General features: G+C 63.7%; 2 protein-coding genes across 5 annotated transcripts in view; one reads left to right on the top strand and one right to left on the bottom strand.

Moving 5' to 3' along the window:
* Positions 1 to 1,421: 1,421 nt before the first annotated feature.
* C1H9orf78 (chromosome 1 C9orf78 homolog) lies at positions 1,422 to 5,880 on the bottom strand. The gene is made up of 9 exons (XM_051829511.2): positions 5,685 to 5,880; positions 5,368 to 5,427; positions 4,068 to 4,119; positions 3,905 to 3,975; positions 3,167 to 3,244; positions 2,631 to 2,828; positions 2,188 to 2,324; positions 2,000 to 2,098; positions 1,422 to 1,673 (listed from the first exon to the last, which is right to left on the bottom strand). Exons 1-9 carry the CDS (start codon positions 5,765 to 5,767, stop codon positions 1,582 to 1,584), a joined length of 870 nt encoding a protein of 289 aa, XP_051685471.1. The 5' UTR covers positions 5,768 to 5,880; the 3' UTR covers positions 1,422 to 1,581.
* A 64-nt stretch (positions 5,881 to 5,944) lies between these two features.
* USP20 (ubiquitin specific peptidase 20) overlaps positions 5,945 to 13,122 on the top strand; it is a 36,168-nt gene continuing 28,990 nt past the window's right edge. For 3 of the 4 annotated variants that reach the window (XM_051829502.2, XM_051829505.2, XM_051829506.2), the window contains exon 1: positions 5,945 to 6,068. The gene's annotated coding sequence lies outside the window, so the exon portion shown is untranslated. Of the gene's footprint in view, positions 6,196 to 13,122 lie in introns of all 4 variants that reach the window. The other variant, XM_051829504.2, reaches the window with a different exon arrangement.

Genomic DNA, 13,122 nt, shown 5'->3' on the forward strand with positions numbered 1-13,122 from the left:
TCCCATGTGGGTGCAGGGCCCCAAGGACTTGGGCCATCCTCCACTGCTTTCCCAGGCCACAGCAGAGAGCTGGATCGGAAGTGGAGCAGCAGGGAAAAAGACTGGGGCCCATATGGGATGCCAGCACCACAGGCAAAGGCTTAGCCTACTACGACACAGCACCAGCCCCTATTGTTGGTTTTTTAACCATTTTATTCATTTATTTAAATTTTTAAAATTTATTTTCATTTTATCTGACAGTTAAGAGACCTTTCAGCCCCAAGTTTACTCCCCAAACACATGCAGCAGCTGGGGTTGGTCCAGGCCAAGGCCGGGAGCCGGCAACTCCGTCCTTGTCTCTCTCATGGGAGCAGGGGCCCACGCACACGGGCCATCTTCTGCTGTCTTCCTAGGGGAGCTGGCATGAAGCTGTGTCCCAGGCGCGGCAGCTGGGCTATGCACTGGCACTCTGGTGCTCACGTCGCAAGTGCCCCACAACGCCTGGCCCCTCTCCATTTTATCGATGAGAAAACCGAGACTCGAGGGATTAGGAGCAGTGAGCAAGGGTCCGATCTGGCCCATGTGCACCAAGCCTCCACGGCCACGGGGCTTGCACGCGGCCAGTCCGGCGTGCACCAAGCCTCCACGGCCACAGGGCCTGCACTCGGCCAGTCGGCGTGCACCAAGCCTCCACGGCCACGGGGCCTGCACTCGGCCAGTCCACAAGTCTCAAGCCCACTGCTTCCCTGGCCCGTCCAGGGAAACACCTCGGCCAGCCGGTCGGAGCGTCTCCGTCTTTTGAGTCAGCGGAGGGGCCCGGCACTGTGGTGTAGAGGGTTTGAGTCCCACCTCGATGCTAAATGCCCCTGGGAAAGCAGCAGATAAAGGCCCGAGTGCCGGGGCCCTGCAGCCACGTGCGAGACCCGGGGAAGCTCCGGGCCAGGCCCTGCCGCTGCCGCCGTTTGGAGGATGAACTTCAGCTGGGACGATCTCGCTCGCGGTCTGCCTCTGGCTCTCCTTCTCTGTAATTAATTCTTTCAAATAAATCACCTCAAAAAACAAGAACGGAAGGAGAACCCGTTTCTCAGGAGCTCAGTTTGACATCTGAGCCCCCCAGGCCTCGGGCTGTGAGAGCGTCACCTGGTGTTGCTGAAGGCCACGAGGCCGCGCTCGCTCTGTATTTAATAATCCAGCCCCACACGGGGGAGGACAGGGAGTTCTCCCTTGCAGAGAGAGAGGCCATTTTGCAGAAGTCAGAAAATGCAGGCGTCCGCTGAGGTCGTCCCAGCTGCTGCTGCTCTGAGCCGTGGACGCGTCCCTCCCCAGTGTCTGGAAGTGGAGGACACGAGTCCATGTCCACCACTGAGAGCCCAAGCCGAGGCCGGGACCACCGGGCACACACAGCTGTTCCCTCCCAGACCAGAACAAAGAGAGAAAGCCAGTCTATTTACAAACAAGATTTAATAATGCAGAGTTTGTCCCCAAAACACACAAAGTAAACCCAGTTTTTCAAAGTTGACAACCTGCGTGCTTGAGGACCCCCAGGCAAGCCTGGGTGAGCCTGTTTCGGGAGCGCGTGCCCGGGGCCGGCAGCCGCCCCCCTCAGTACCGCCTGTTCATCTTCTTGAACTTCTCGTAGTGGTAGTCATCAGTGGCTTTCTCGTTAGCGGGCCGCTTGCGGTTGGGAGGGGACCCTGCAGGAGAAGACAGCGCCCCACTGGCACCCCCAGCCTCCTCCACGGGAGCCCCAGCGCCTGACCCAGCCCGTGGACGCAGCAGGCCCCTCACTGCCGGTTACACGAGTGACTTGTAGCTCCAGGTTGCTGACGGCAGCTTCCTGCCGTCTCTTCTGCGCTCGGCAGCCTGGTGCGTCCCGAGCGCACGCCCAGGGGCGCGTTCTGGTGCAGCCCCACTTAGAGGGGGACACCGCGGCGTGGGGAGGGCCGGGCGGGCTCCACGCGGGCATCCCGGCCCTGAAGCCCAGGCTCTGTCCCGCCCCGCCCGGCCCCGCGGGACTCACTCTCGGGCTCGGGCTTCTCCGTGTCGCCCACTCTCAAGGGCCGGGCCTTGGGCTCCTCCTTGTTTCTCCGGATGGGGGCGTTGAGCTCCTCGTGGTAGACTGCAGCGAGAGACCAGGGGAGAGTCAGGGGGAGAGTCAGGGGGGAGGAGCCCCGGGACCCCTCCCACGGGCTGGGGGCTGGGGCTCACAGCGGTTGTGCTGCACGTAGTTCACGGCCATGTTGGTGGGCACGAAGGACGTCTCGCTGTCCTTCTTCTTGTTCTGCTGCTCGGCCAGCAGGCGGGCCTTGGCGTCCTCCGTGGAGATGATGTTCTTGATCTTAGCACTGCGGGGGAGGCCCCAGCGCCGTCAGGGCAGGGCCGAGGGCACAGGGGGCGCCCTCTGCTGCTCAGGGGGAACCGGCCTCAGAGGAGGGGGCTGCTAAGGCGGAGCCTGGAGGCCAGAGAAGGGGCTCCAGACCCCCCCCACCGTACTCCTTCCCCCTGCAAAGCAGACTTCGTAGCCCAGAAACGGGACCAGGGAGGGCGGCTGGGGGGGGCGCGGCCTGGCCTGGCCTCGGGGGCGGGGCGGGGCGCGGCCTGGCCTCGGGGGCGGGGCGGGGGCACGTGACTCGCGGGTGGGCGGCGCCTACTCGATGCCGAGGTCCACCTCGGGGATGCCGCTCAGCATCTGGTTGGACAGCATCTCCTCCGTCCTCTTGGCGGAGCGCACGCGGATGCTCTCGGGCAGCTCGTACAGGCAGTCCTCCGCGCTCCGCGGCTTCACCCTCTGCTCCTCGCACTCCACGATGCCCTTCCGCCGCTTCAGCTCCGTCTCGATGTACTTCATCCTGGGGGGGGGGGGGGCGGGGCGGGGCGCTCACCACAGGCCCCGCCCGGGCAGGGCTCCCCGCGCCCCAACCCGGAAGTGCCCATCAGACCGCGGGGAAGCGGAGTCGGCAGTGTTCAACCTAGAGCACCGACCGCAGGCGCTGCCGGCTCTCTGATGGCGAGGCCGCCGCTCCGCCGGCAGCGCCGGGAGCACTGCCAGTCCTCGGCCCCTTTTCATGGGCTCTGGAGAGGCCTGCAAAGCTCTCAAGCCCGAGAGGCGGGAGGAGGGGCAACTTCGGTGTCTTCCAGGAAAATTCTAGAAATGCCAGCTCCGAGGGCGCGGCCAGGAGACACCTACATGTCCGCGTCCTCGTCCCTGCGGTTGGTTTCTGCGGAGAACGACGTCCCCAGGTGGAGGTCTTCCTCCTCGCTGATCCTGCAAGCGGGGACAGAGCCGAGTGGGCGGAGCCGCCGTCACCCTGGGCGGGGCGTGTGTGCGTGTGTGCGTGGGTGTGTGTGTGTGTGTGCGCTGCGCAGTGAGGAAGGCCGAGCACAGGAGACGCCCTGCTCAGGGCCGGAGAAAGCAGACGCTGCGGGATGGCGGGACACGCGGAGGAGCCCAGGACGCCCGGCAGGAGACCAGGGCCTCCGGCGCCCCCGTGGGGAATGAGCGGTGGTCCTTAAGCTTGTGAACTATCTGAGAGCACTCTTAGACCCCCAGGGGTCGAGAGACCACGGGCACAGGGGCACCCCCGCCCCCGCCGAGCTCGCTGCCAGTCGGTGTCGTTTCTGCCCGGTCCCAAGGGCCCGCGTGGTGACAGGCCATCCCAGGGTCAGGTACTGAGGCCGGCGGTGCTCAGAGGGGGCGCCCACGAGCGCGCCCTGGTGAGGCTGGGAGGACAGAGAAGCAGAGGCCACACGCCCAGCCACTGCCTGTCTCTTCCACCTCAGGCCACCGCCAGACGCGGCTGAGAAACCAGGGCTGTGGGCTGGGTGAGCCTCTCTCCTGCAGAAGCGGCCCCGTCACGCGGAACGGCCGGGCGCACGCGTGGAGCTGGGCGCAGGCCGAGGGGCCGCCCCGCCCGCCCGCACTTACTTCTCTTTGCCCCTCTCCTTCAGCTTCTTCATGTCCACCATGCCGCCCGTCTTCATCTGGAACGGGTCGTCCTGCGGGGAGCAGACGGCGCAGGGAGGCAGCTGCACACGCGGCGGGGCTTCCGGCCACGGAACAGCGGCCACGCGGAGGACCCCATACTTACCACCAGCGTGGTCTCTTCTTGTACCTTCTCTCCCACCAGCAGGGCGGCAGCACTGAGCAGAACCAGAGAGGAGAGAGGACTCGCACACCCCGAGACCACTCAGGCACACTCAGGCCTGAAGGTGCGACGTCACTTTAGGGCGGCATTTGAGAGGCAGACACCAGAGCCAGCGGAAGACCCCAGGACCGAGCCAGGGCTCACGAGCACTGTGGGTGCTGGGGAGGGGGTGCTGAGTGAGGTGGACACCAGCGGACACCACCCTGGCCTGGCGATCTCATTTTCAAGATTTTGCCGAAAGGGACTCTGCAGGTGAGCTGGAGACAAGTGTAAGAGAATAATACTGCGGCTCTACGGCTGGTGCACATTTACACGGCCTACGTGTCCCAGAGGAGGAGAGCTGCTGACAGACTACAGTCTGTACATCTGCTGGGATGTTAAACATCCCTCAAAAAGGTTTTCTGGGGTCGGTGCAGTGGGTTAACGCCCTGGCCTGAAGCACTGGCTTCCCACATGGGCGCTGGTTCGAGTCCCGGCTGCTCCACTTCCGATCCAGCTCCCTGCTAGTGCAACTGGGAAAGCAGTAGAAGATGCCCAAGCCCTTGGGCCCCTGTACCCGCGTGGGAGACCTGGAAGAAGCTCCTGGCTCCTGGCTTCAGCTCAGCCCCAGCTGTTGCAGCCATGTGGGGAGTGAACCAGCGATGGAAGATCTCTCTCTCTGTAACTCTGCCTTTAAATCAATAAATCTTTTTTGTTTTAAAAGATTCATTTGTTTATTTGAAAGAGTTACAGAGAGAGGTAGAGACAGAGAGAGAGAGAGAGGGGGAAAGAGGGAGAGAGGGAAAGAGGGAGAGAGGGAAAGAGGGGGAGAGACAGAGAGAGAGGTCTTCCATCCACTGGTTCACTCCCCAGATGGCCGCAACGGCTGGAGCTGCGCCGAGCTGAAGCCAGGAGCCAGGAGCTTCCTCCAGGTCTCCCACGCGGGTGCAGGGGCCCAAGCACTTGGGCCATCTTCCACCGCTTTCCCAGGCCACAGCAGAGAGCTGGATCAGAAGTGGAGCAGCCAGGACTCGAACCGGAGTCCCGGCTGGCGCTGTGGCGCAGCAGGTTAAAGCCGCCGCCCGCACTGCCGGCATCCCATATTCACCGGGGGCAGTTGCTGGCGTGCGGTAGCTTTGGGACACAGCCCCGGGCTACAGGGCTCAGGGCACGTCCCGGCTAAGCGTCGCGGCCGGGAACGCGGGTCCCTGGCCGGCAGTGTCCGTCACCCTTGCCCCGTCCTCCTCGCGTCCGCAGGACCCACCTCACGCCGTTGGGCCTCTTCCTCAAGTTCTGCACCTCTCGGGTCTCCTCCAGTTTTAATCTGGAAAAACAAAAAACCACGCACAGGCTGAGTCTGCTGCCGAGGCCGGAGGGCGACCCGGCGCCTGGGCCCACCGCAGTCAGCTCCTCCACGCGCCCGCTCGCAGCTGCCCGGCCCTGGGGCTCCTACCTCACCCCCAGGCGCCTCAATTTCTCCGTCCACAACCCCAATTCTCAAGCGTCCGCGCTGGGCCTGGCCGGCGGTCAGTCCCCCAAGCACATTGCTCCGGGTCTGCACGAGCCCCGCCCCCAACGCACCGAACCTCCTCTGAGTCCTGCTCATCTTCTTCCGACTCCGAGTCGGCCCGGCGCCGCCGGAAAGTCTTCCCGGTGACTGGCATAGCGGCAGCCGGGCCGGCGGTCCCGGCGCCCCGCCGCTGGACAGTGGCAGGGGGCCGCTTCCGGCGCGCCGCAGTGATGTCAGAGCGCCGGCCCCTCTGGCCCCGCCCCCAACCAGCAGGTCCCGCCCTCGACCAGCACCGCCCCCGCGTGACCACGCCCCCCCCGTGGCGCCGGCCTCGCCCGATTGGACGGCTGTGGGGGAGGAGGCGGGGCGCGGCCGAGCGGACTGCACGACCCTGCGCAGCGCGGCGGAGGGCTCGCTTGACTGACAGGCGGCGGCGGGGGCTGTGGCGGCGGCAGGTGAGTTCCGGGCCGCCGCAGGCTGCTTCAGGGGGGCCGGGCCTTTCTCCTGAGGAGCGACCCCAGCTGGCCCCGCTCCGGGCGGTCGGGGCCTGGTCGGGCCAGCGGCGCCGCACGCCGCGGCCAGGTGAGCGGAGCCCGTGGCCTCCTCCTCGGCGCCGCCGCCACTTTTGGCTTTCGCGGCCGGCGCCCGTGAGGGGCCTCTGGGGTGCCGGCGCCCCGCTTGCAGGCCGGGACGGAGGCCGGCCTCCGGGTTGCTTTCTGACGCGGCGTTGGAGGCTTGCGCGTGGCGTTCGGGGCTCTGTGGCTTTGGTTTCCCGGGGGCCCTGACGTGCGTTTTTCTCTTGCGGGACAAAAGATGACCGCTGCTCGGCGGTGGCGGGTTACAGCCCCAGCGCCGACCCCGAGGGCCGCGGGAGCTCGCGGGCTGGGTCGCCCCTCCAGCGCCCCGCCCCGGAGAGGTGCCGGGAGCGTACACTGGACGTGCGACGCGGGGCTCCTGCAGCGCCCGGCCGTGGCGCAGGTCCGAGTGTCCGTGTCGTCTCCAGGGGCCGGCCGGGCCCGTGCTGTCGGGAGACGGCCCTCGGGTTGTGTGGCTTGCTACGTGGCAGGCGCCTTGGAGGCTCTCAGAACCCTGCGAAATGCGTGCAGCCGCTTTGCGCTTTGCAGTGCGGATACTGAAGGTGGAGCCGGGCCGGCGGGCCCAGCGCGGCTATCCGGGCTGCCCAGCCGAGGGCGGGGCCTGCGGAGGCTGGGCTGGGCTCCCGCGCCGGGACCAGGGCAGTGCCTCGCCGGTCCCTCTGATGGGTGCTGCTGCTCCTGGCCATGGGGCCGCCAGGAGCCTCGGCACTGCTTGGCACAGCCCCTTGGTGTCTGCAAAGCCTCAGAAGCCTGCCTGGGGCGCACTGGCTCAGCCAGGCCCAGATGCACACGGCGCGCGCCGGACGCGTGGGTGTGCTGTGGGCACCCAGCCAGTGCCGTCTGCAGCTGCCCGATCGGGGCCCTCCCACCAAGGTGGACTCGCGGGCCCCCTTCCCACCCCACTCCAGGAGAGCCCGGCGACACCCAGCGGTCTGTGGCCGCTCCGGTTCAGTCTCCGTTAGCAGAGGGCAGGGGGCGGCGGGGCCGAGGGGCTGCAGGGCCTCTGGGGGGTGGGGGATGAGGCTGCTTCCTCCAGGGAGCTTGGGTTCCGCTCAGCTCAGAGTCTTGGTGGGGTCTGTGTGGCTGGCTGCTTGTCCAGGGCCGGCCTGGGGTGGGGTGGGGTGGGGTTGGCTTGCTGGTCCCTTTCCTGGACCTCGATGGAGCGCTGGCTGGGTACCGTGTGGCATCCAGCGAGGTGAGCGGAGCCAGTGTTAGCCTTCAGCAGAGTCCATCGGGCATTTGCTGCGTGGGCAGGCGCTGCTCTCGGTGAGACGTGTCCGGGTGCAGATCCCGGGTCGAGTGACATGCAGGGTGCTCTGATGGGTGCTTGGGGAGGAAGGGGGTCGGGCGCCAGGCTTCAGTCAGCGCGTTCTGGTATGTGGTCGGAAGGGTGATGAGGCAGACAGCGCACAGGCCCGAACTGCAGGCCCTGGGTTCAAGACCCGGTTCTGCCGGCTCACCCCCTGGGTCTGGGCAGGCTCCCCCCGCCCCAGCCTTCGTCCGTCCCGGGGCGGCTCCGCCCTTTCCCAGCCCTCTGCCATGTGGTGAGCCTCTCAGACCCTCAGCTGCTTGGGGGCTTTGGGGCCTTTGGGTCTGAACATTTTTTTAATTTCATTTCATTTGACAAAGGTGTTTGTAGAGTACGTGCGGTGGGCTCCAGTCCTGACCGGGGGACACGTGCAGTGCTGGAAAGCCCGCAGGTCAGCAGACAGCAGCCCGGCTGGCTCGCGCTTCTGGCCCAGCCCGAGCAGCCCCCGGGACCCCTGCCCCCCCCCTCCGGGAGTGCCTGGGTTCAAGCCCCAACCCCACCCCTGTCAGTGGGCTCCCTGGGAGGAAGCAGCTCGAGGTAGCTGGGCCCTGCCCCCCATGTGTGGGCCCTGCCCCCTGTGGGCCACCTGGATTGAGGGCCTGGCCTGGCGCAGCCCTGGCTGTGGTGGGGGCACTCGGGGAGTGAATCAGCACATGGGAGCTCTCTGCCTTCCCCATAAATCATTAAAAGAGAAGTCTCGGAGAAGACTTGAAAGCAGAGAACAAATATTTAAAGATACAGAAAAAATGACAGTTCTCTTTGGCTCCAGCAAGCAAACATGGATCAAAGACACAGAAGTTTCTGGAAGACCAGCTCCCATTTGTTACAAAGACTTTGAAACAAAGACAGCTGCCCTCTGGGACAAGAGCGAGTGCGGGTGATGTGGATGCCGGCTGACAGCGATTTCGCGGAGTGGGAGGGAGACGGATGCTCGTAAATCCCATTAAGCCCTGATCGCCAGGCAGACGCCGGCTGCCAGACGCCGGCTGCGTCACCTGAGCAGCCAGCTGCTGATTTCAGGCCCTAGGAGCCTGGCCCTCAGTGGCCGTGGCCGGGACGCAAGTCTGGGTCGGTTCCGAGTCGTCTCCGTCTGGCCTCCTGCTTGGTGCAGGATTTGAGGCTTCCTGTGGCTGGTCGCTGCCCCCGACCGCTGACTGCTCCCAGCGAGTGGCTCTCAGAGCCCGGTGCAAGGGTAGGGCCAGGCTTTGGGCTGCGCAGATGCTGGCCTAGGCTCAGGGCTGCCCACTGTAGAGGACGCACTGGGAAGGGAGGCTCAGAGGGGCTGCCTGTGAGGCTTTTCCTGGTGGGCGGGTGTTTGGGGAGCTCACCCGTAGGCCAGGCTGGCCGGGGGCTGTTGGGGCGCTGACAGCAGTCCTGGGTTCAGCTCCTGAACGGTGACCTCAGCCCGGAGCCGGGAGATGACACCAGCCTGGAGCTGCGTGATGACGCCAGCCGGAAACTGTGTGATGACCTCAGCCAGGAGCCGGGGGATGACCTCAGCCAGGACACTGTGATGACCTCAGCCGGGAGCCTGTGATGACCTCAGCCGGGAGCCGCGTGATGACGCCATCTGGAAACTGTGTGATGACCTCAGCCAGGAGCCGGGGGATGGCCTCAGCCAGAAACTGTGTGATGACCTCAGCCGGGAGCCGGGGGATGACCTCAGCAGGACACTGTGATAACCTCAGCCAGGACCCTGTGATGACCTCAGCAGGACACTGTGATGACCTCAGCCGGGAGCTGGAGGATGACGCCAGCCGGGAGCCGAGTGGTAGCCTCAGCCGGAAACTGTGATGACCTCAGCCGGGACCATGTGATGACCTCACTGGGAGCTGTGTGATGACTTCAACCAGGAGCTGGGGGATGACGCCAGCCGGGAGCCGGGGGATGGCCTCAGCCGGGACACTGTGATGACCTCAGCCGGGAGCCTGTGATGACCTCAGCCGGGACCCTGTGATGACCTCATCAGCTGCCCGGCCTGCTGAGCCCCAGTTTCTCCTGGATGGAGGTGGACTGAGCTTGAGACACTGCTGTCTCCCAGAGTGGTCGTGAGGATCCAGACACAGGCCTGTCAGTGAGGGCCGGGAGAGACCTCGAGGGCGTGGTGGGGGCTGAGTTGTGCTTGGCGGCTCGGCGGATGCTGGGCTCGCAGGAAGCTCAGGCTGGGCTGAGGGGGTGTGGGCTGTGTCTGGGACTTGGGGGAATGGAGAGACAGGAAGCAGGGAAAAAAGCCACACGTGCTGAGAGGCAGGGGGAGCGTGGGGGTGTGGGAGGCCGGCCCGGCAGGGCTGGTGGGCATCCTCTGCCCTGAGGGCCTGGCTCTGCCCTGAGAGGAGGAGCTTGGCCCGGAGCCCTGGGAAATGCTGAGTAACGGCACCCGAGGCAGCCGGGCGCGGTGGACGTGCGGCCTGTCCTGCCCTTGTCGAGTGGCCGTCCCTCCCCAGGTCCCACCCGAACTTGGTCCCGTGGGGGCAGGGGGAGCACCTTTGCCCTCACTCCAGTCCAGCCCTTATCAGGATGAAGCATCTTGGAAATCTCGCTGGGGCCAGGCATTGGTGCCCTTCCCGACGTCCCAGCCCTGCCCCCGCTCCTGCTCTTGGCCCCCAGGAGAGGAGGGTCTGGTGGGCCTGGGGGGCGAGCACACCCAGCCAGATCTGCTCCGGGCCTGGCGGCTTGCTGACGCAGCAGCGTGGTGGTCCAGCCGCTCCTGGGGCCTGAACCTGGGTCTTGTTCTTGGAGCACCCTTTCTCTGTGCATCCCACTTTTCTTTAAGGAGCCAGCCACATGGAGGAGCGTATAGGCCAGGAAGCTTGGGGTGGGTGGCCCAGAGGCCACGCGCCCTGGAGGTGCAGGGCAGCAAGGGCCCACAATGGCAAAAGGGCAGGCCCACTGTGTCCCAGGCCTTTAATCTGCTTCCAAAGGGGAGTGGTTAGTTAACCTGATTGGCAGGTAGGCACACAGGTGTGGCCAGGTAGGGGCATGAGGTCACACAGGGGCGTGGTGAAGGCGTGGTCTCCCAGCTCACAAACCTGATCCGTTTTATCTTGTATGCCTGCCTATATCATTCCCGGCTGAGAGACTCCATTCCCCTACTCCTAAGGGATGCTGATGGGTGTAGAGTCATCATGTCTTCTGTACCAGCTTCCTGCTATGAGGGGCGTGGTGCAGGCCCTGCCCGTCCTGGGTCTGGAAGTCTCCGCCTGTCTCATCTAACACATTCGCCTTGTGAGCTGGAGCAGTCTCGGCACCTCCAGTGTCTGTGTAACCAGGACTTGGACTCCACCTGTGTGGGATGCCAGCGCTGCGTGTGGTGGTTTAACCTGTTAGGCCGCAGTTCTGGCCCCTGAGGTCTCTCTCTTCTTAAAAGATTGTTTATTTATGTGGAAGACAGAGGGACAGGTGTTTCCGTTCTCCAGTTTACTCCCCACATGTCCACACAGCCAGGGCTAGGCCAGGCCAAAGCCAGGAACCAGCAACTCCATCCGGGTCTTCCGCATGGGTGGCAGGAACCCAAGTTCTGGAGCCATCATCTACTGCCCCCTGGGGGTGTGAGCAGGAAGCTGGATCAGAAGCGAGGGCGTGGCTGGGACTCGCGCCCTCCCACCGGCACTTGGATGTGGGAGGCAGGTGTCCCAAGCAGCAGCTTGACCGGCTGCACCACAACACCCACCCCCAGAGTCCTTTTCGTGTCTTGCTCTCTGGAACAGTCCCTCCGCTTCACTGAGAAGGGGCTCTTGCAGGCACGGGGAGGTGGGACTTGCGGCGGGGACGGGGTCCAGCAGGACCAGCTGCCTCTGCGGCAGGGCGCCGTGGGGCTCGGCACGGGTCCTGAGGCTGCCGTCCCTCTTGAAGCGGGGGGCTGGGGTCTTAGAGCCACCTGAAAATCAGAACTGCCGCGTCAGTGCCCTGCGGAGTGCCTGACTTAACCAGCGCCTTTGGGCGCCAGGGCTTTGCGGGGCCCCAGTGAGGAGCAATGGGGGCCCTTCTGTGTGACGTGGGCCTGTGACTTCCGTTCCTGTTTCAGTCTTCTCTCTCGGGAGCACGGCCATAACACACGCTGTGTCTGGTGCCGTGTGGATCAGTGGGAAATCTGAGCGACTGGCCTGAGTGCCCGCCCACGGAGGGAGGGCCAGGTCCTGTGCGCAGGGAGGCCTGTCTGGGCCTGTGTTCTGTTTCCTGAAGCTCCTGTGGAAAGTGTGAGATGTGGACGCTGGCGTTCTCGCGTCTCCTCTCTGTCTACCTGCAAGTGGAATTGTAAGGTCATATGCTAGGGGCACGAGCACGTTTCAACAGGTTCCTGAAAAATGGGTTTAAAGGTAAGCCTATTGGGGCCAGCGCCATGGCGCAGTGGGTTAAAGCCCTGGCCCAAAGTGCCAGCAACCCATATGGGCGCTGGTTCAGTCCTGGCTGCTCCTCTTCCGATCCAGCTCTCTGTCATGGCCTGGGATAGCAGTAGAAGATGGCCCAAGGGCTTGGGCCCCTGCACCCATGTGGGAGACCCAAAAGAAGCTCCTGGCTCCTGGCTTCGGATCGGTGCAGCTCCTGCTGTTGCGGCCATCTGGGGAGTGAACCAGCGGATGGAAGACCTCTCTCTGCCCCTACCTCTCTGTAACTCTTTATTTCACATAAATTAAATAAATCTTTTTTAAAAAGCCTGTTTTGGTGCAAAAAATTGAAATCCGTGCATTCTAGGGATCTTCTAAAAGTTCATCAAAAACATGTATTATGAAGATTCTGTGTTTGGATTTCACATTTCCCACAAACTCTTTGATGTACCCTCAGATGTTTAGCTTTATACGAGATTGCCAAACTGCTTTCCAAAGCTTTTTACACCATTTAACCCTCTCTCAGACTACATGAGAATCCATCAGTTCAGCAACACTTGGAATTGTCTTCCAGTTTCTGATCTAGGGAGTGTGAGGTGTTAGCTCGGGGTTTACCTTGGGTTTCTCTAACGACGATGATGTCGAGTGTGTTTTCATGTGCTCATTGACCATTATTTTTTTTTTTTTAACACTTACTTTATTTGAAAGGCAGAGTGACAGAAAGAGGGAGGGAAAGAAGGGGAAAGAGACAGAGCTTCCATCCTGGTTCACTCCCCAAATGCCTGCAACGGCCGGGACTGGGCCGGATTGAAGCCGGGAGCCAGAAACTGCACCGGGGTGTCCCATGAGGATATCAGGAATCCAAGTACTTGGGCCTTCACCCACTTCTTCCCAGCTGCATTCCCGGGATCCTGGGTCGGAGGCTAGGGAGCCAGGACTTGAGCTGGCACTCCCGGTCACGCCTATCCGGGATGCTGGCTTCCCACTGCACACAGGCCTGCTTCTCCCGATCCCTGTGTATGACACGGGGTAGGGGTTAGTTCATGTTTCTTCCACATGGATGTTGTTATCTGAGCACCACTGTTGAAAAGTCCATCTTGGCCGGCGCCGCGGCTCACTAGGCTAATCCTCCACCTGTGGCGCTGGCACACCGGGTTCTAGTCACAGTCGGGGTGCCGGATTCTGTTCCGGTTGCCCCTGTTCCAGGCCAGCTCTCTGCTGTGGCCCGGGAGTGCAGTGGAGGATGGCCCAAGTGCTTGGGCCCTGCACCCCATGGGAG

The sequence above is a fragment of the Oryctolagus cuniculus genome, chromosome 1 (assembly GCF_964237555.1).
Source record: "Oryctolagus cuniculus chromosome 1, mOryCun1.1, whole genome shotgun sequence".
Classification (NCBI taxonomy): Eukaryota; Metazoa; Chordata; class Mammalia; order Lagomorpha; family Leporidae; genus Oryctolagus; species Oryctolagus cuniculus.

Excerpts from the sequence above, each read along its gene's own strand:
- C1H9orf78 (XM_051829511.2), bottom strand. The coding sequence starts at position 5,767 with ATGCCAGTCACCGGGAAGACTTTCCGGCGGCGCCGGGCCGACTCGGAG. Across the intron at positions 3,976-4,067 it reads AAGAAGAGACCACGCTGGTG|GACGACCCGTTCCAGATGAA; the intron begins GTAAGTATGGGG and ends TGCTCCCCGCAG. Across the intron at positions 3,245-3,904 it reads AAGGAGAGGGGCAAAGAGAA|GATCAGCGAGGAGGAAGACC; the intron begins GTAAGTGCGGGC and ends CCCCGCTTGCAG.